Genomic DNA, 20,381 nt, shown 5'->3' on the forward strand with positions numbered 1-20,381 from the left:
GAAAAATATAACATGCAGGAGAAACAGGCAAGGGAAAAGCTATATTAAAAAAGGTAAAATTTGGAATAAAAAAAAAAAGCAGCGAAGGCAGAAAGCAGGACAAAAACCAACAAGATCCTTACACTCCACAAGTTGGCCAAACATACCAACCCTTGCTATGTTTGTTTTTCATGCGTTACTCAGCAGGCGTGTTCATGCACTGGGAAGAATACCAGCTAAAACATGTGGTTAGCGGCCTGCAGAGATAACACAGTTAGAAGACACACAGGTCTGCAGCAGTTCGCCTTTCCAAGTATTCCCTATTTAAGCAAAGATCGATCCCACATGATGTGACAAGGCCAACGATCCAAAGAAACTGCCTCACCATACAGTCCTTCACTGTAAAGCACACAGTGAATGAATTCTCACTGTGGGCTTCCTGGGTTTCAGGCTTGCTTAAGTTTCCATTTCATGCAAAAGCCAAGTTGAGTTCTTCTGCGGCGTAACCCTGCTGCACGTTGAACTCAATAGTTGGTCTTTCAGCTCAGAGGCCTGAAATAAGTTTACAAATCCATAACAATTTGAAATAATAAGGTTACTCTCTGCCCTAATTTTCAAGACCTCGCAATGCACATCACTGAGTTATAGGAACTGCTCATTTGGTTACAGTCAGCTTCAAGAAGGCAGTGATAAGTATTACTCTTACCGTGGTAGCAGCATGAGGGGGCAGAAATACATGGGTTTTTTCCCCCATCTTCAGCTTCACAAAGTTTTTGTATGGTTCATTGGTCTGACAGTTAGTGAGAATGAAAGCACAGCCAGCACTCCCCAGCACAGCTACCCACAAAATGACAGTTTAAATCGCGCTGAAGGAAATCAGTGTGGTCTGCCTCCACAGCAGGCTTCTACAAAGGTAGCAACCATGCTGTAAAGCATTTAGACGCGTGGAAAGAAGTTAGAACGGTGCTCTGATATGAGAGACGAAGCATCAGGAAAAGAAAACCAGGGTTTACAGAAAGCAAGACGTGAGGACCCACACACTGACTGCGTGGGAACTGGACGACAACAGGGATTTTGTCATGCAGCACAGAAGAGACCAGGCTTGTGATGCTGGTGCAAAAGGCTCATGCAAGCTTACCCCATACAGATCAGCTAGAAAGCTTGCAGCTCCAGCTCATAGTGCAAGTACAAACAGATAAACATCAAAGACTTTTTTTTCTTAGATTCTCTCATTTCCTTTTCTTTCCAGTCTACTATAACCACCTGGTATCATAATCTGATCCACTTTTTCCCCCCCGTACAGAAATGGGGTCAAAATTTATCAAACTGATGAAGAAAAGGTCAACTCTAACGTGCCTAGATGCCCATGTTCCATCTTAAAGAGATGTCTTGCAAGGTTGGTATCTCTGGCTTCTGTGGCACATTTGTAAAAAATAAAAAAATCCCAAGCTATTCCATCTTTAAGTACAAATAAGTTACAGAGAAAAACACACAAACACCATTGTCATGTTGGACATGATTAAAATCTACTAACGTCCTCTCTCTGCTCTCACTACATGCTGCTTTGGTGACCTCCATTCACAACCTTGCAAGAAGCACTTCGGGTCATTTTAGACTTTGTTATTTGTCTACCACATAACTGGCACCTATACTCCAAAGCAACTTTTACTTTAAAAAAAAAAAAAAAAGGGTAAATTTTAGCAAATTGCCATATCCTGGATAATGCTGAAGGCTCAGCTCTCCTGCAGTAAGAATAACCCCAGGCTAGTTACTCAGCTGAGGACAAGTTGTATCACCAGAAGGTTTTATTCCAGGCAATGCCTGATTTGCCTTTACATCTCTTGCTTATTTCATTCATGCCTAGAACAGAATCAGGCAGAAAGCCAACCGCAGTCCAGCATCATTATCTGGCTCTGGAAGACATACACAGCCCCGTACCAAAGCATGCAGCTCTGCTCTGCACTTCATGCCCTGCCTATGAAAGGCACCAAGCAGTCAAGCAGAGGGTTGGGAGGAGAAGCTCAGTGACACCACCAGCAACAGCTGCAAGGCAGATTTTTTTCCCTCGCTGATATTTAGCGCACGTGCACCTTAGCTGGTTTTCAACCAGCCTTTAGTTCTAGAGAATTTAAGCTGACCACACTACGCTTGAGCAGTATGATGACATTCCTCCACCAGCAGCAAAGTGATCCCTTATACTCCAAGTCCTAGATTCAATTATAAACGCTAAGCAAAGAAAAAGAACATTTCAAATATGCTGTTCTTCTCCCCTTCCATTAAGGGCTTCAAAGTAACAGCACTTAAATCTAGTCTAGGCTTTAAATGTCCCTAACTGTAATGATTCAAGCTTTTAAGCTTCCAGCCATCCATCCACTTTTCATTCCACAACTGGTTTACAGAAATATTTTAAAATGGTTTTTAAGATCACTGTAGGACCTTCTGACTGTCCAGCGTGCACCATCACGTATTTACCTCAGGTTTTCCCTCAGTTAAGTGCTGACGACTTCACATTCAAATGAACCACAAGCACCAGAGCAAACATAAGACTGCTAAAGCAAAGGAATCTGATTCAAACAACATCCAGGAGAGAAAACCCGCAACAGTATAGAAAACTAATAAAAGTTTGGTTTGCTTTTTTAATTGACTACGTTTAGAAACAAGGAATAATCATTAAGAAAGTCCAAATTGCTTAAATGGGTACAGAAACACCACAAAAGATCATCATCTCCTCATTTTCAGCAGGGATGCAAATGCTTCAACCAAAACACTTGCAATGAATCAAGTGCTTCAGAAAAGGGGAAAACTCCCAGTGCTGTTACAGGAGCACATGGTCATCACTCAACACACAGACTCTGACGCGGTGCGACAAGAAATGTTTATCCTTTGGCTCAGTCCAAATTCTAAAGAAATTTAACATTCTGCTAAGATGGGGGAAAGCTGCAGTTTAACTCAACCGTAGCTGATGACATCCCATCAAAGAATGCCAACCACTTGTCTTTGAGTCAGCTACGTTTCCACATTTAGTGCAGTTGCTTCAGGTGACTCACACACAGAGCCTGGGAGATGAGCACAGAAAATCTCCAGCAGGAGTCTGTTGCAGCTTTTCAAGATGAAGTCTAATTTGCCTGGTGCTCCTTATTTGAACTTCAATTATTTGGAAATTTAATTGAAATTCCTATTTGTCTTAAGGAATTTCCTGAGAAGCAACAGACTTAATAAAGGTAACATCAGAGGCACAGTACTGTCAAGTAAGGAAATGACCATGATCTAACCAGATCCTGTTTTCACTACACAGCAGCTTCTTAGGTTGCCTGCTTGCCTAAAGGCCTTTATGGGAAGATGATTTCCATACTGGTGCAGTAAGTTTATGCTTGAAATACAAAGTTTAACATGTTTACGTTATCTTTTCATTAGCTCTGTTTGCAGTATTTCATCCTGTTTTTTCCTCTTGGTTCAAAGTCCCGAATTAAAATTCTATCCTTCACTAATTAGTTATAGCTGTAGTCAAATCATCTCAGCCTTTGTTTTCCAATTAGTAAAAAAGGAGAACAATAAATAATTATCTATTCAAGTACATATTTGCTTGCCCTGACAGTTTGATTTTCAAATGCTCAATAACTCCACAGAATTCTAAGCAGAAATTACCTAGTTTCATCTCTTTCTATGACGGGTGACAAACCTAGTGGATGAGGGAAAGGCTGTCAGCATAGTCTACCTGACAATAGCAAAGCCTTCGACACTGTCTCCCACAGTATTCTCCTGGAGAAACTGGCAGCCCGTGGCTTGGACAGGTACACCCTTTGCTGGGTAAGGAGCTGGCTGGTGCACCAGGCCCAGAGAGTGGTGGTGAATGGAGTTAAATCCAGCTGGCGACCAGTCACGAGTGGTGTTCCCCAGGGCTTGGTGCTGGGGCCTGTTCTCTTCAGTATCTTTACTGATGACCTGGATGAGGGCACTGAGAACACCCTCAGTGAGTTTGCAGATGACACCAAGCTGGCAAGAAGTGTCAATCTGCCTGGGGGTAGAAAGGCTCTACAGAGAGATCTGGACAGGCTGGACCTCTGGGCAGAGGCCAATGGCATGAAGCTCAACAAGACCAAGTGCCAGGTCCTGCTCTTTGGCCACAACAACCCAGGCAATGCTACAGGCTTGAGGCAGAGTGGCTGGAAGACTGCAAAGGAGGTGGGGGTGTTTGTTGGCGCTCAGCTGAGCATGAGCCAGCAGTGTGCCCAGGTGGCCAAGAAGGCCAATGGCATCCTGGCTTGTACCAGAAATAGCGTAGCCAGCAGGAGTAGGGAAGTGATCATCCCTCTGTACTCAGCACTGGTGAGGCCACACCTCAGTACTGTATTCAGTTTTGGGCCCCTTGCTACAAGAAAGACATCAAGACCCTGGATAAGGGCAATGGAGCACAAATCCTGTGAGGAGCAGCTGAGGGAACTAAGATTATTTAGTCTGGAAAATAGGAGGCTCAGGGGAGACCTTATCGTTCTCTACAACTGCCTTAAGGGAGGCAGTGGCAAGGTGGGGGTCAGCCTCTGCTCCCAGGTAACAGTGACAGGACAAGAGGGAATGGCCTCAAGTTGCAGCAGGGGAGGTTCAGGTTGGATATTAGGAAAAACTTCTTCTCAGAAAGAGTGGTGAGGCACTGGAACAGGCTGCCCAGGGAGGTGGTGGCATCACTGACCCTGGAGGCACTCAAGAAATGTGTAGATGTGGTACTAAGGAACATGGTTCAGTGGGCAACATTGGTGGTAGGCAGATGGTTGGACTCTATGATCTTAGAGGTCTTTTCCAACCTTTATGATTCCATGAGTCTAGTTTAACTACACTAAATAATTATCATAATTTTTTTGTATATGCCTTGTTGAGCTTTCATATCCTTCCCTTTCTGAGGGATACCATTTCTTACAACACACTTCTAAGGTTGCCATTTTGCAAACCATGATACTCCAAGATGAGTTTGTGGCATCTTAACTCTGTCAGATTTTTGAGAGAGGAATGATACATTGTTTATAGAGACCTAAGAATCTGAATGGTTGTATTTTAGAGCACTGCATTTTTTTCAGTTCCCTTCCTGGAGGAAAATACCCAGTAGGGAGGAGAGTAGAGCTCCTTATTTCATTGCTTTTAGAGTAAGGAGTTATCTTTCTTATTCAACGTTTTGTTGACTACATATGTATAATCTGGTCTGCGCAGCTTCACAGTACTCTAAACATCTGCACTTAGACAGTAAATTAACCACATCTGTGGCTGTTCTAGCAATCAATTAATGATCTTCCCATTAAAAGTAAAAAAAAAAAAACCAAACACCTTAAAACAAGGGACTTCATTAATTCAATTCCTGTCAATAATGCAAGGAATAAGCCCTTCGAAAGCACATGCTCCTTCACCTTAAAGATCATTACCAAACCCTCGCCTTCCAGTGCACAGAACAGTTCATTATAAATGCAGCCCTCTGCCTGTACGCTACCAGATACGGCAGTCGGAGGAATTAAGCATTAAAACAAAGCCATCCAAAGATACAGAGGAACGCAGACAAGTAAAACAAGTGACAGCATTGTGCTTCGGCAGCTAGAGCTTTTTTTCTTGCATAATTCTGAAGGAGGAAAAAGTTTTACTGAAAGCTGATACCAGGATGCTTTGACAATTAAGAATTTTACGCTGCAGACACTAAGGGACTAATGGAATAGCATTATAATGTCTGGTGGAAAGCTACATACCCCACAGAGCTGACCGCAGCCTCAGTGCCATAGAAATTGGAACCCTCCTGTGGCTGATGCCATCTGTAGTCACACTATGCCAGCAACACCATGGCAGTCTTGAAGAAAGGAAATAAGATGACTTAGCTGCAGGACAGCATGGCAGTGCATTAGGAAGAGACCAGAGAGATACTTGAATTGTAATTCAGGCAGAAAATTTAGCTACCTACGTGGACCACTGCTATAGCATCCAAGAGGCCTCCCAAGGCTTAAATATTTCCCTTTCTTCTAAAGTTCTTTGCCTTTAAAAAGCTATCCCAGCATCACTGACCACAGCAGTCTTTGACTGCACCTACAATTGACCTCCATAATTTGAGGAATCAACTATAACGTTTCACAATGAAAGTGACATCTGTTGCAGAGTTTTTTAAGAGAGAATTTTTGCTTTAGGGTTCTTTAAGTCCTATTTTCCTCGACAGTGAGACTTGCTGTACGTACCAGTGTTTCTCCTCCTTGCTATAGCTTACAGCAGACACTGGGAAACGGATTACATTTAACTAAGAAACATGTTTTCTTATATCTGTCAATCCTGTTAGCTCCCTGGAAGCAGATAACAGGTTAAGGAGATGACTTTTTAATACTTTTACAGAGAAGAGTGGACCTTAACTAGCTGCAAAGTACATGGATTCCTGCAAGACAGCTTGCAGAGTAAAAAAATTACTCCTGTAATGCAATAAGCATGAGCAAAAAAGCACTTTATACGGATACACAAAGTCCATAAAAACGCTGAGCTAGTGTCACAAAAAGTAACATGCTTCACCTTTTTGCATTTCTAATCACCATTTGCTCACTCTCTTCCCTATTTGAATTGTAAATTCCTCAGGGCTGAGACTGTCTCTTTAGATGTGACTGTGTAGTGCTGAGCAGACAGGGCCCTTGGGCTACTGGGAAACAAAACAAGAGCTGACACACTTATTTTCTAACTTGAGGTAGTAATCCGTCCTCATCCTCAAGCTAGGAGATTTCTTTTATTCTTATTATTAGACTGAAATAACGTTATTGAATATTCAGTAAATTCTTGGATTTATAAAGGAAAATTTGAAGGTATGACACATTTGCTCAATTAGGAAAAGAATGGATGTAGCTCATAAAACAGCCTGTTGATGTCTAAACTCTCCCTCTTCTGATTCTGTTTCATCAGTCACCGGCTAAAGAGAAAGCATGACAGGCCCAAGAACTTGGACTCAATCTTTCTCTAAAGAGAGGGTGTTTTGACACAGTGACATCTGTAATGTGTTTCAGCCTTTGAAAGCAAAAGAGTCTGACAGGCGTGGGCATTCACAACTACAATCTTCATATTAAATTTCAAGGCTAGCTTTCTAGTTGCTGGAACTTCAGAACATTTTTGTACACCTTTTCAATGTAACATGGCATCAGCCCAAGGAATACATGTTTTCTGCTCTTCAGATACGTAACATTTCTTACACACTACAGCTAGATTTATAGCTAGAAGTCATTTCTCAGAAAAAGGAAGAATATATTCATATTCACTCATATTTTACAAATGACTCGTTCAGTCTTCTTGTACTTAGAAGATGAGACAGGTAAATGAAGAACACTGGACATGCTTAGCCTGTCTTTGGAGAGTTCTCTGCAGCAACAGAACTGTACAGCAGGGCTTCCTCCACAACACACCCAAATCCCAGCGCCTGAGTGTTTCAGGTCAGCGTGTTCTTGTGCAGCTCTGTGTGACAAAAAGTACCTGGAATGGGCGCTCACAGGAGAGTCACAGGGCAAGCATGCCAGGCTGCCTACCACTCACTCACAAAATGTCATCTCTTCAGCTTGCAAAGCCTACTGCCAGCACAACCAGGAAGTCAGTAACAATGCACAATGCTCTGATTTCGCTTCTTTGTATTACACAGAAGTATTTCTGAGACTTGGAAAGAAGAAAAAAAAAAATGGATTACTTTCAGAAATAGCCCCCAAATCCCTCCTTCCTACCCCTCTCCCCCCAAAAAACCACATCACTACTTTTTCCCTGCCCTTTTCTCCCCTATTAAAAAAAAATAAAGAAGAATGAAAAACAACTTGGCTATGAATTTTTGCCAGATTACTTTCAGGGAACAGTGGCAATGTGCCACACGTTATGCAAGTTGAACATATATATTACAGCTTGCATTATATGTCATAGTTAAGTTTCAAGAACAAATGGCCTAGGAGGGTTGGATGAAAAGTAAATCACAACACAAAGACTATCATAACCCAATCAAACTCCTTCATATCCTCTCCTGAAATAAACCCCCAATATCCTAGTGGATTCAGATGAAAATTGGCTTTCTTTCTCTACAACGAGGCAAGTACCAAGCTGCATCTCAGTAAGAGCCCAGGAAGAGGCAGCCTGCTTCACTCTTCCATGAAAGGCAGCAAGGAGCCCAGCTACTCCAGTAAGTCTGAAGGACACAACAGCAATACAGCAGGACATCATCTTTTTTCCCTGGTGATACCCGCAAGGAAACTGAGGGAGCAGGGATGTCCTTCATTTGGAACAACAAAGCAGTGAACATAATTAAACTACTGCTCAGCAACTCATCCTGCCAGTAAGAAGGAAATTGTCTTTGCCTCAAACTAAACCCCTTGCTCTATAGGGGTACCAATCAGCAAAGCTTCTCCTTTATTCATATTAACATGCAAAGTGACTGAGCACCATCCATTTGGATCCCGATCCTTAAGTGCTCTGCTCAGCAAAAGGCGCACTGCGTGCATCTGACAGCCAAACTCCAGCCCCTCTGAAATCTTTTTAGCTTGTTTAGAAGCACCCAGCTCAGCCACTGGCCTAGATTAGGAGCACGTTTATGCACACATGAACAATCTTGACCCAGTTCTTGTCACATCATCTCGAACACTCAGAGCTGTGAACTCCGTTTTATTATTAGCACAAGAACAAAGGCCTGTGTGTATACATGAGGTGTAATGAATGCCCATTCACTGTACATGCGAGGAATGAAATGGAAAGAATCATTCTATTATTTGCCGTCAATCATCCTCCTCTAGTCAGCCCACCAGAAGACCCACAAAAGGCCATCGCTGTAGAGATACCTCTGACTGGCAGTGTTTGCTTCTGATTCAGAGCAGATGCCACTGGACCCTGCGAGTTAGCTAGCACCAGCTGGCACAGGCACGGTGAGCAGAATGCCCTTCTAATACAGGCAGGAGAACTCTCCATATTCAAGGATGCAAAAGCAGCTTAATGTGGGTTTTGCTTTACACACTTGTGGTTTCAAGACTCAGTTTCCCTCCCTAAAATATACAGTGCTGCAAAGCAGAGAGACCACTTCAACCAATGCCAAACATGAGGACGTTTTCTCCTCCAAAAGCATTTATGGGTCGTGGCTTTCTTGCTTACAGGATAGATGACTAATTCCTGGCTAAAGGATAAAACTAAGATCCATCCCACCACAACAAGCAAGACTGTTGTTGTCCAGGTCATTAAAGCACTTTGCATAGCAGAAGCACATTTCATGCTTGATCATCTCAAAGATAGTTCTCCACAGAATTCCTAATGAAGTTCTAAATGTCACGGACTGAGGTTTGCTAGAGGACAGAGCACAGGTTTTACATTTTATCCTGCATGCACCTACACAGCCCAAAGTTTCAGTGCAAAAAAGAAGGAAATGGATCTCATCTGCAAGAAAGGAATTTGTTCTCCTGTTCCTAGCAGACTGCGCTATTTCTCTCTCTTAGGAGCACAAAAGGTAAACTTCTAGCTCCTTGTTGCCAGAGAAATTTTTAAAATGTAAGCAAATCCAGGAGTTTTGCTTGTAGAATAAATAACCGTGCCTTATTTAGTCTTACTGCATTTGTGCTCCCTGCTCTCATCATGAAACTAGCATCCTCACCCCATCAAAATAAGCCGATGACTTGCTAAGGACTCAGTTAATGCCAAGCTAGACTATATCTGTACTAGAATTCAAACTGCACCAAGCCACAATAAACCCTGCCCTGTTGGCTTTTGATCCAGGACAAAAGAATAGGAGTAAATACTAAGCTGAAATGTGTCCACTGGACAGTCTCATATTTTTAAAGCACAAGTGCCCCAAAATCTCTGTGGCTGGTTCTTTGATAGTCAAAACTTGGAAACACTGATTTCTCACCTGTGATGTTCCTGCCCTTCACCACACCAAACATTATAAACTAAACAAAGTAGACTGCAAGCTCAAAACGTTATGAAACTCAAGACCATGAGAGATTGCAATTCTAACAGCCAACAAACACAGTGTTGCAACAAAGCCTTAGTTCAACTTCTGCATTCCCAGTGCCATGAAACAAACACAGCAGGTACCCTGAAATGTTTTCAGGTTCTGTGGAAAGACAGAAATGGCTCCGTTTGACCACATCCTTTCCTCACAGATATTCGTGCTCCCTGCTCGCAGAATCCCCATGAGAACTCTGCCACAAGAGAATTACCCCAACTGCCCCCTGCTGCCATGCGCTGTACGCAACCCTTGGCACTAAGACCAGAGAAGTGTGTGATTTGTGACTGCACATAGCAGAGAAACAGCAGGACCTTCAGAAATTACCTTCAGCGAGGGTAAGAAGCCTGGTCTCTCATGGTGGGATCTGCACTCACATCATCTAACCCAGCTGAAAGGGTCACAGAGAGGCAGTCATGCTCTTGCCAGCACCCTCCTGGCACTGCACAGCATCCACTTCCCTTCTGCTGGCTCTTGCTCACCTGCAGGGGGCTGAAGGAACACCCCACAAATCCAGCCAGAGACATCTCTGTGAAAACCACACCCACTGTTTAAGGGAAGATGTAGAAAGGAGAAGAAAAATGTTCCTGTTTTCTCTCTCCTGTTTGTGCTGAATGTCTTCATTTAAGGATTTGTCAGTACAAAAAACTCCTGTTTGTCATGATCTAACAAAGACCAATACGCACGCTGGTGGTGGTCAACTGCTTCTTCAACCAATGGCATCACAGCCAGGAAACCAAATTGATTTTCACACCTCTATGCTCAATCAGCTTGTACTGCACTTCTCTGCACTCCGCTCACTTTGTGTGGTGAGAGGAAGCTCTTGCATTTCAGCACCAGCCAGCTGTTCAAAAGACACGAGTTTGAGTTCTTGCACCATTGCACATTTCCTGCGCAATCGCAGAAAAGCCATTTAGTTTTTTCTTTCTGCTTTTATTCCCCATCTGCAAAGGGAAGGTGTCTTCCTCACAGCTGAAGGACACAGCCACCTTTCTGCTTCGGTGTGGTTTTGGAAGGGTTAATGTAAATGAGGTACAGGGACAAGTCTGACAAAAACATGCAAGACATGGAAAGAGGAAGCACCAGAGAGAACTGCGGACCTAGCCAGATGATTTATCCCTCTCTTTTGTACCAAACCCACACCTCTCTGTTCAGGTTATTATGGGACCAATTCCCTTTCTACAGATGAATCCTTCTGTTGGCTTGTTAGAGATAAAAATTAAAGCCTCAACTTCCACACTTTGCAGGTATGTTAATTAAAAAAAAGTTTCAGGCCTTGCAACACCACCTTCAGCTTCAAACCATACTTCCTCTGATACTCAAGAACATGTCAAACCAGAGTAAACTTTTCACTAGTCAGTGAACTGGAGAAGAATTAAGCACTTTTTTTTTTTTCATAGAATCATCAAGGTTGGAAAAGATCTCCAAGATCATCCAGTCCAACCATCCGCCTATCACCAATATTTTCCCACTAAACCATGTCCCTCAGTACAACATCTGAACGTTTTTTGAACACCTCCAGGGATGGTGACTCCACCACCTCCGCGTAGTAGAGTGCCTGACCACTCTTTCAGAGAAGAAATTTTTCCAAATGTCCAACCTGAATCTCCCCTGCTGCAACTTGAGGCCATACCCTCTCATTCTATCACTAGTTAAACGGGAGAAGAGGCCAACCCCCAACCTGCCACAACCTCCTTTCAGGCAGTTGTATAGAGCGATAAATTGTAGTGGGCCTTCTCTTCTCCAGAGGAAATAATCCCAGTTCCCTCAGCCACTCCCCTTAAGACTTGTGCTCCAGTCCACTCACAGCTTCATTGCCCTTCCCTGGATATGCTCCAGGGCCTTGATGTCTTTCTTGCAGTGAGAGGCCCAAAACTGAACACAGTACTGAGGTGTGGCCTCACCAGTGCTGAGTACAGAGAGATGATCACTTCCCTACTCCTGCTGGCTACACTATTTCTGATACAAGCCAGGATGCCATTGGCCACCTGGGCACACTGCTGGCTCATGCTCAGCCGAGCATCGACCAACACCCCCAGGTCCATTTCCTCCACACAACCATCCAGCCACTCTGCCCCAAGCCTGTAGCACTGCCTGGGTTGTTGTGGCCAAAGTGTAGGACCCGGCACTTGGTCTTGTTGAGCTTCATGCCATTGGCCTCTGCCCAGAGGTCCAGCCTGTCCAGATCTCTCTGTAGGGCCCTCCTACCCTCAGGCAGATTGACACTTCTTGCCAACTTGGTGTCATCTGCAAACTCACTGAGGGTGCTCTCAATGCCCTCATCCAGGTCATCAGTAAAGATATTGAAGAGGACAGGCCCCAGCACCGACCCCTGGGGAACACCACTCGTGATTGGTCACCAGCTGGATTTAACTCCATTCACCACCACTCTCTGGGCCTAGTGCACCAGCCAGCTCCTTACCCAGCAAAGAGTGTACCTGTCCAAGCCATAGGCTTCCCTCCTAAGTTAGATAGAATGTGGAACTTGCTCTTTAATACTTGTTTTTTCCAAAAATGTCAGAATAGTATCAGTTGGAAATCGTGTCCGACATGTTCTTTTCGTGTACTTATGATATGAAAACAGACAGACCCAAAGCTGTACTGTACAAAAGAGTCATATAGAAAAATGAATCAAAGATTTTGTAAAGCTGAGCACTGAAGCTTGCTGTCTTTAAAACTACCACAGTGCCAGACAACTTAGAGTCAGACAAACATATTTAGTATGGTTACATGCATACAAAGATAACATAGTTCTGTTCAATTAAATCATGTTTTGAAGCTTCGTTGGATCCAAACCTCTATCAAGGCCAATTACTGGTTAAAGAGTTCCATTCTTCTTCCCATAACTAATAAACAAGAATCTTTGCTTTTCTCTCCACCAGTTTTCTTCTGCTCAATTTTTAGATGATTTTTCTTCCCTTACTAACATTATGTTATTGATGTTTAGATGTGGTGTTGAAAAACAGAACCGTTTTTGAGTAACACATGTGGCACGATGTAGAAATTCAGTGAATTCCCCCCCACGCGCCCCGATCCGCTCACTCAGTCTATCTCAAGCCTGGCTGTTACACTATGTGACTCTGACAAACAATCTGCCACTTCAGCAAATGCATTGACCATAACCACCACACAAATCAGCTTGTAAAGAAGAGGCATGTGCATGTGTGAATAATGAAATTTGTCCAAACTGCAGCTGCCATGCAGTTCGTCACTCACCTAGTAGTGCAGCGTTATTGTAGGACAGCTCAGTGCACCTAATCTCAAAACCCTTCAATGCTCACAGTTCAGAGAAACTTCTTAGTTTTGAAGAGAGAAAAAAGGTGTCAAGACTGAAAAAGAAGGGAGACTGTAAGCCAAGGGATATAAGATCTGTAGCAGAAAGGGGAAAGTAAGTGGGAGAGTATTTATAAGATCTAAGTGGGTCCCCACCTTCACTCCTAACTTTCAGGGAGAACCAGCCTAACACTGTAATTACTGATGCTTAATGATACTTAAATGCTGGAGATAAAACAGCAACATTACTCACAGGCATTTGGGACCCCGAAAAAATACAAGCGACACTTCACCTGCCAAAATCATCCCTGGCAAAACTCCACTGACATCACTGGAGCTTCACCAACCATGAAATTGGCTCACAGTTGCTTTAAGACAATGAAAGCTTTGTTTTAGAAGATATAGGGTATCTCTGTTATTCTTAATAAAGCCTAGCAAACAATCACTTATTGTTAGTGAGCAAACATCACTGACAATAAGCAAGCAGCTACCACGTTCCTTGTATACACTGCTTGTCCATATACTGCTGGGAAAACAGCCATAAATAAAGGAAGAGATGCTAAGTTCATATCAGGAGGAGATTAAAGACTATCTGCTTCTCCAATTGCCCACAAGATCCACAAGTTATTTCCATTTTAACAATGTTCTTCCATGCTCTCACCTCACTGCCAAGTCAAAGAAAGTTAAATATCCTGGTTAGTGCTGCAGGATTTAGCACACAGGTACCTGCCTGTACCACAGAACAGACTGCTGCCAGAATTATTCAATAACATGCCCACCACAAACTATACACAACAACCACATTGTGCTCGTTCAGAAGATTTCTTCCTCATTTTGAGCCATTTTTGTTGGACTCTGCAAATTCTCAATGAAAAACAAAAGTTCACACGTTCCCAACACCTTATAGAATCATAGGATAGAATCATTGAACTGTTTGAGTTGGAAGGAACCCTTAAAGGTCATCTAGTCCAAATCTGCTGCAATTAACAGGGACACCTACAGCTCGATCAGGTGCTGAGAGCCCCCGCCAGCCTGACCCTGAATGTCTCCAGGGAGAAGACATCCACCACCTCTCTGGGCAACCTGTTCCAGAGCCTCACTACCCATATTATAAGAAAACTTTTTCCCTATATCCAGTCTAAACCTCCTCTCTTTTAGTATGAAACCATTTCCACTTGTCCTATCACAACAGACCCTGCTAATGAGACTGTCCTCTTCGTTCTTACAGTCTCCCAAGTGTCCTACAAGGGTGCCCTGAACTTGCAGAACCAGCTTCAACCAAAACGGCACGCAGCACTGACATACAGCTTAATGAGTTCTGGCATTAAAATAATTAAACAGAAGAAGGAAACAAATAATGAAGTCACATAGACCTACACCGCACCCCTTGCCCATGTGAACACCCAAGTTCACAGAATCACAGAATTGTAGGGGCTGGAAGGGACCTCTGGAGATGGAGTCCAACCTCTGCTAAAGCAGGATCCCCCCGGCAGGTTGCACAGGAAGGCATCCAGATGGCTCTCAAATACCTCCAGAAGTCACTCCACAACCTCTCTGGGCAGCCTGTTCTCATCAATCTACCCCCGCAGCCACACTGGCCAGTTGCGCCATCCTTCAACCCAATGTGTAGCAAGATCTGCATATCTGGACTCGCAACACATAAGATTGAGACATTTGGAGTCCGAGGGCCATTCGGGGAAACCCTGACTGAACCACAGTCAGAGGAACGGGAACACAGAGCAAGCAGAGCGTGCTCTCACTCCAAAGTAAAGATCTGTACGGACGCGGCCGCTCTGCACACTTTGTACATGAGAAGTCCAGCCGCTGCCCTGAGTTCGGCAGGAGGTGAGGGAGGCACTGGCCATCGCAGGGCCATGCTGTCCCCCGTTCATCCCTCTCTCCTCCCCAGCCCCACACAGCCCCGGACGCTCGGGCGGCCACCCCCAGCCCACGGGCTCCTCCTGGAGAGGACAAAAGTTGTTTCACGGAGGAAACCCTTCCACTAGCCCAAAACCGCGAGGAAATCTCCCGTTATGGGCAAAAACACCGTCCAGGCTCCAGTGCCTGCTCGGACAGGACCTCTCTCATCCCTCCGGCTGCTGCCAAGAGCGACGGGCATCCTCTTTCCCCGCTCAACTCCGCATTCCCGATCACACCTACGGGCGGGCAGACGGGGCTCGGCGGGAGCGCCTCCCCCAGCTCACCCAGCCCGCCTTTGTGTGCCCACAGACGCTGAACCTACCTCGCCGGGGCGGCTCTCCGCGGGGAACGAGGGGAAGGAGAACCCGAGACGGGAGGAGAGAACGAAGGAAGCCGTGCAACACCCGCTCGCCCGCCCGCTGAGTGCCGGCACGGCCCCTCCACACGCGCGGCTCTGTCCCGGCCTCGCCTGAGGGAGCGGCGGGGCGGGGCGGGCCGGGGGCGGGTCTGCCGCTGAGTCACCGCCGGGGCGGCCCCGGGCCCGAGCCCCGCGCTGCCTTTGTTGTCAGGAGTGGGGTGAAGAGGAGCGAGGGGGCCTGGTGCGGGGGAAGCGGTGAAAGAAAGGGGAGAAAGGGCTGAGAGAGACGGAGGGGAGGGGATGGGCTGCCCCTGGCGGGTGCGGGGCTCTGAGCCGTCCCCATCCGCGCTGGGGGGAGCGGGACGGGCTCCGTGTACGCTCAGCGCTCGTGGTTTCATCACGGGTGGTTTCCAAACGCATGACGAGGGCGTTAGACTGCCGAGTGAGCTCGTTCACCTGCGAGCGACTCCTCTTCCTGTTGGAACAGGAGCCTCCAAGCGCGTTTTTAGCTCCCTCGTCTTTATTTCTGCTCCCTTTCGTCCAAATCCACTGAAGCTCCACCTTGTCCCCTGTGGATATTACCACTAGAAAGAATTAGGATCCTCAGTCAGTGAGCAGGCACATCCATGGGCTACCCAGGTGCAGAAGGCAGGCTCAGATTGCAGTTCATCCCGGTGGTGATCTATGCCTCAAAGTCTCTTTGGTAGCAAATAGTAAGTGATAGAGACAGGACAGAGTCTGGAACATAGCCTAGTGTGTGGATGTTTAGAGTATGAACCAAAAAAAAATGACCTTTGGGGATGAAATGTATGTTTATGTATTGCAGTGCGTACTTGGATTAAATCAACTTCTTTTGTATATTTATCACCAGGATTATTTTGAGTTCCTTCAGAGCAGATGACTTGCATCATGGCACAGTGACAGAAGCGTCTTGAATCATCCCAGGGATGGAAAGTTTCTGGGCCGGTCAGACTGCAGCTTGATGGGCTGAGTAATGCTGAGCATCCAGTGTCATGGGCTCTCCAAAAACCCCAGCCCCAAGAAGTTTCTGTCGGAAGGATATTGGCCACTCAGCAGGTGGTGCTGTTTCCACTGAGTCCGTCCTAAATAATCCACTGCCCCTGCGCGTGGAGGGGAAGTCAGTGGGTAGAGAGAAATATGTTTTCTGTGGGGAAAGGCAGAAATCCTGAGTGCTGGCATGTATGAAAAGACTGCTCAGGTCTTTGTGTGCAGTTGTTCTATCACTAGGAAAAAAAAGGCAACCACACAGTACCTGTGTGAAACATGGGAAATGGATGAAAACCAGAGTATGTGTGTTGTCACTCTCAGTTCTGGTGCCATTTAAGTCTGTTGTCAAGTGCCACCTTATGCAGTCAGAGCTATGCTGGAGACAGATGAAATGTTGTGAAGTACAACATGAGCCCCAGAAAGTCCATGTCAGCACCTCAGGCTGGGCACCCATTTGTCTTGACCGTGTTCATAGTTTTCAGCCCTGATTGTGACCTGCTTCATTCCCCAGGTGCGTATTTCATCACAGGAGTGAAGATATGTGTGAGGTACATTTCTTCCTGTATGTAGAGCCCGTGGTTACTATAGAGAGGAACCTCATAAAAATTGATTTTTTTTAATTAAATGCAGTAAAGTGATGTGCTGAGACAGATGAGGGAGTATCAGTATTGAATATTGAGTTCCCTGTTCTGTGAACAACCTCCTGTTTGAAACGTGCAAGGAAAGTGTATTACCAGAGACATGCAAACAGTGAAGAAAGAAAATGAACCGCAAAGGCAGTTGGAATGCTGGATTTCCCTATCTTTTGCATTCTTGACCTTACTGACCTCTCCATATCATCTCTGTATTTAAGCATTAACCATTCATTTTCTAAGGACACTTTGTAGTCCTCATCAAGTTTTATCTCCATTGCTTTAGACACTGCACAGCCTGCTGTCCGTGCTCTGAAATCTGGCACTTCACATCAATGTTTCCCAGCCCTTTCTGAGCTCAGACAGCTATTTTGCTGCAATATGTACAATTTCCCCACCATATACTGCATATCCACACCTTTAAACAGAATATAACACTTTGCTGAAGCTACCAACAATTTCTGGGAAGCCTTGCCATGGCTTGTCAAAGGAGCACGGGCATTTTGCATGGTGATAGCTAGTTTGTTCCAGTGTTACATTCAGTTTGAAGAATGTGGTTATGTTACACATACTGTCAGCTTGTGCTCCGTTAAATGACTGTAACGTCACATAGCTACCATGGTTATATCCAGATTGAAAAGCATTACTGTATACACACAAGAAAAGAAAAATCAGGAGAGAGAGGCAGAAAGTTGAAAGTACTCACCGAGAACACATCTGAGGACCAATGATGGCAGAGATCAACAGGTTATCCTAGTGTCTTACTCAGTGCCTTATACAAGACAGTGTCAAATGATAACCCTTGAGTCAGACATCTCACAAGTAATTTAAGGGGCAGGTCTGTGTCATCTGGTTATCTGGTTTTGGTGGAATAGATGCTTGGTATGCCTGGGTCTGGAGAAGGTGAGTCACTTTAGCTCAGCTCCAGCCCATAAGTGAGGAAGAAGGACTCATAAGGAGTTAGTATTGTCTCCCAGCCATGAGCCACTCGGGTTCCTAGAGTTCCCCTTCTTTCTTTAAGGCACACAGTGTGTGTCTCATGGCTCTTGATCACAAGTAGATCACAGTACCTGGTCTATGCGATGAGGAAATTTAGCCACAGTTGCATTTTACTCATGACAAACCTTCTTCCTCCAGCACCGACTGTACTGAAACTCCAGAAAGAGACTGAGAAAGCCTCAGGGGTCTTTCTATATGAAAAGCACTATATAAATGTGAGGCATTACTATTTTATTTTAAAATGAAAAGCACTCTACTGGAATCCAAACCACTAATAAACTTGCTGCACTTTAGAACAACTCTCAGACAGAACGAGGCTCTGGTAATACTCAGCAAGATAAATCCCTTTTTTATTAATATCGTAGCAAACAATATATAGTCATTCTATTGTATAAGTTTCAAAGAATGTAACTAGTTTGGCATTTTGGTGTCTTATGAATTTAATCTTTATATTTTGTATTTTAATTGCCTGTTGCTGTTTATATTTCTTTTCAGCCAAACTTCAGGATTAAAAGCAAAATCATCCTTTTGCTACTGGAATTCTCCTCATTGTAGGGTAGAGATTGCATCTTCCTCCATGCTTGCACCATACCTGGCCTTTAACTGTTACCATAATGTAATCTGAAATAATAATAGCAGCTTTTTTGTGTATGGCAGAAGCAAAGTGGATTAGAGCCATCTGCTGTGGGATTCCCCTTGCTTAATTTTAGCTGTCTGAAGGCAGACGTCTGGTCTAAGCGGGTCACATACGGTAGGTGAGAGATGGGAGGAAGAGATTTGTGCCTCCTACCTTAGGTGTCTATTCTAGAACTGGATAAATTTCTTCTGGAAGTGCCTCTGCTACTTACAAAAGGCAGCAGCTCAACATGCTTCAGCTAGTTGCCTTCCTCATAAATTCTTTAGTTGTGTGTAATTCCTTTCCCCAAAGTGGCAAAACGCTTCCCCATTACCTTCTTTCATTTATAAATACAAGATGAGCACTGCTCATAAACCAGATCGCATGGAGAAGCACTGACTGTCTGAGAAAGTGATTCTCTTTGTTGAAACGCATTCACTTACAATGTTGTTTATTTTCTTCCTAGATTTTTTTCTTTTATTTTAATCAAAATAAATCAACTGGAACACAAGTTGCTATAAAGACTTTTCTATGCCATAATTTTGGAGAATATCTGAAGAAACATCTGCTCTGCACATAGATGTATAAATACATATGGGAGCTGAACAATACGATTTTTGGTTCGCAGAGTTTTCTTTACACAAAACCACAGGCATAAAAGGGATTTCCTCCAAGTTTTCCTGTGTATTAGTAATGAAGATCAGGATACTACCTTTGTTTCCTCCTGAGTACACAGTGAAAGGAAGTGATTCTGGATCGAACGCAAGGAGCAGTGGAAAGAACCAGAATACTCTCTGCACTGGCACTCAGAAGTTTAATTATCCAGCATGCTGCGCCTTTATGGAAGGAGGAGACAGATAAATCCCATATGTTAATAGCTGGCCCCCTGTAGCTGACCTCTGGCTCAAATATTCCATATGGTGATTAATGTTGCGCAGTTGGATCCAAAATATGCTCATTCCCCAGGCTGTAGGGGGAAAAAAAAGGAGGATTTTATTTACCTTCCAACCGCAGGATTTCATTTGATCGCTCTTTTGGAGAGTGGTTTCTCCCTGCCTAAACATCGGCAGCCTCTGAAGATTCGTTCTGCTCTTCCTGAACTAGGACTCTTGGTTTCTACCTTCTCCTGAAGCCTCTGCTCCTGGCTGGCTGGGCAGCCTGTGATAAGTCATTTTGCCTCGTGTTCTGATCTAGCAGAACAACAAAAATCACTGACTCACTTGCTGACACAGCTTGAAATCTGCAGATAGGAGACCCTAAAGAGGTTCATCTCTAAATGAAGTTAAATACTGACCTTTAGAATCTGCAGCTTTCACAGGATTAGGTCAGAAAGTCATTGCTGCGCATGGATTGTGGTTTTCTGGGCACCTTCTCCCCTTAGCTTGCAGTTCTTATGCGTCCATTGATTCTGTTTGCATTCTCATGTCCTTGTCGTCACTTTTGATCATTCTAATACCACAAATTGCATTACTGTCCTGGCACAGCAAAGCAGGCATCGATATCTCTGTCCCCGTGTGTCAGTTTGATCCTCAAGACACACGGTCTTTCTGTGAACACAACATTCACCTCATGTATTACAAATCTGCAGTGCATAGTACTCACAGCACTTCTCTGGGGAAATGAGATCCTCAGACATGTGGT

The 20,381-nt window shown here is 44.4% G+C and overlaps 1 protein-coding gene across 3 annotated transcripts in view; it reads right to left on the reverse strand.

Annotated features, from left to right (window-relative positions):
* The window catches only part of FAM107B (family with sequence similarity 107 member B), a 62,731-nt gene extending 47,112 nt beyond the window's left edge, over positions 1–15,619 (reverse strand). For 2 of the 3 annotated variants that reach the window (XM_021384415.1, XM_021384416.1), the window contains exon 1: positions 15,450–15,580. Coding sequence is in view for 1 of the 3 variants with exons in the window: in XM_021384414.1 (XP_021240089.1) it covers positions 5,703–5,733 (31 nt within the window). In the remaining 2 variants the exon portion in view is untranslated. Of the gene's footprint in view, positions 1–5,702; positions 5,801–15,449 lie in introns of all 3 variants that reach the window. The other variant, XM_021384414.1, reaches the window with a different exon arrangement.

The sequence above is a fragment of the Numida meleagris genome, chromosome 1 (genome assembly GCF_002078875.1).
Source record: "Numida meleagris isolate 19003 breed g44 Domestic line chromosome 1, NumMel1.0, whole genome shotgun sequence".
Taxonomy (NCBI): domain Eukaryota; kingdom Metazoa; phylum Chordata; class Aves; order Galliformes; family Numididae; genus Numida; species Numida meleagris.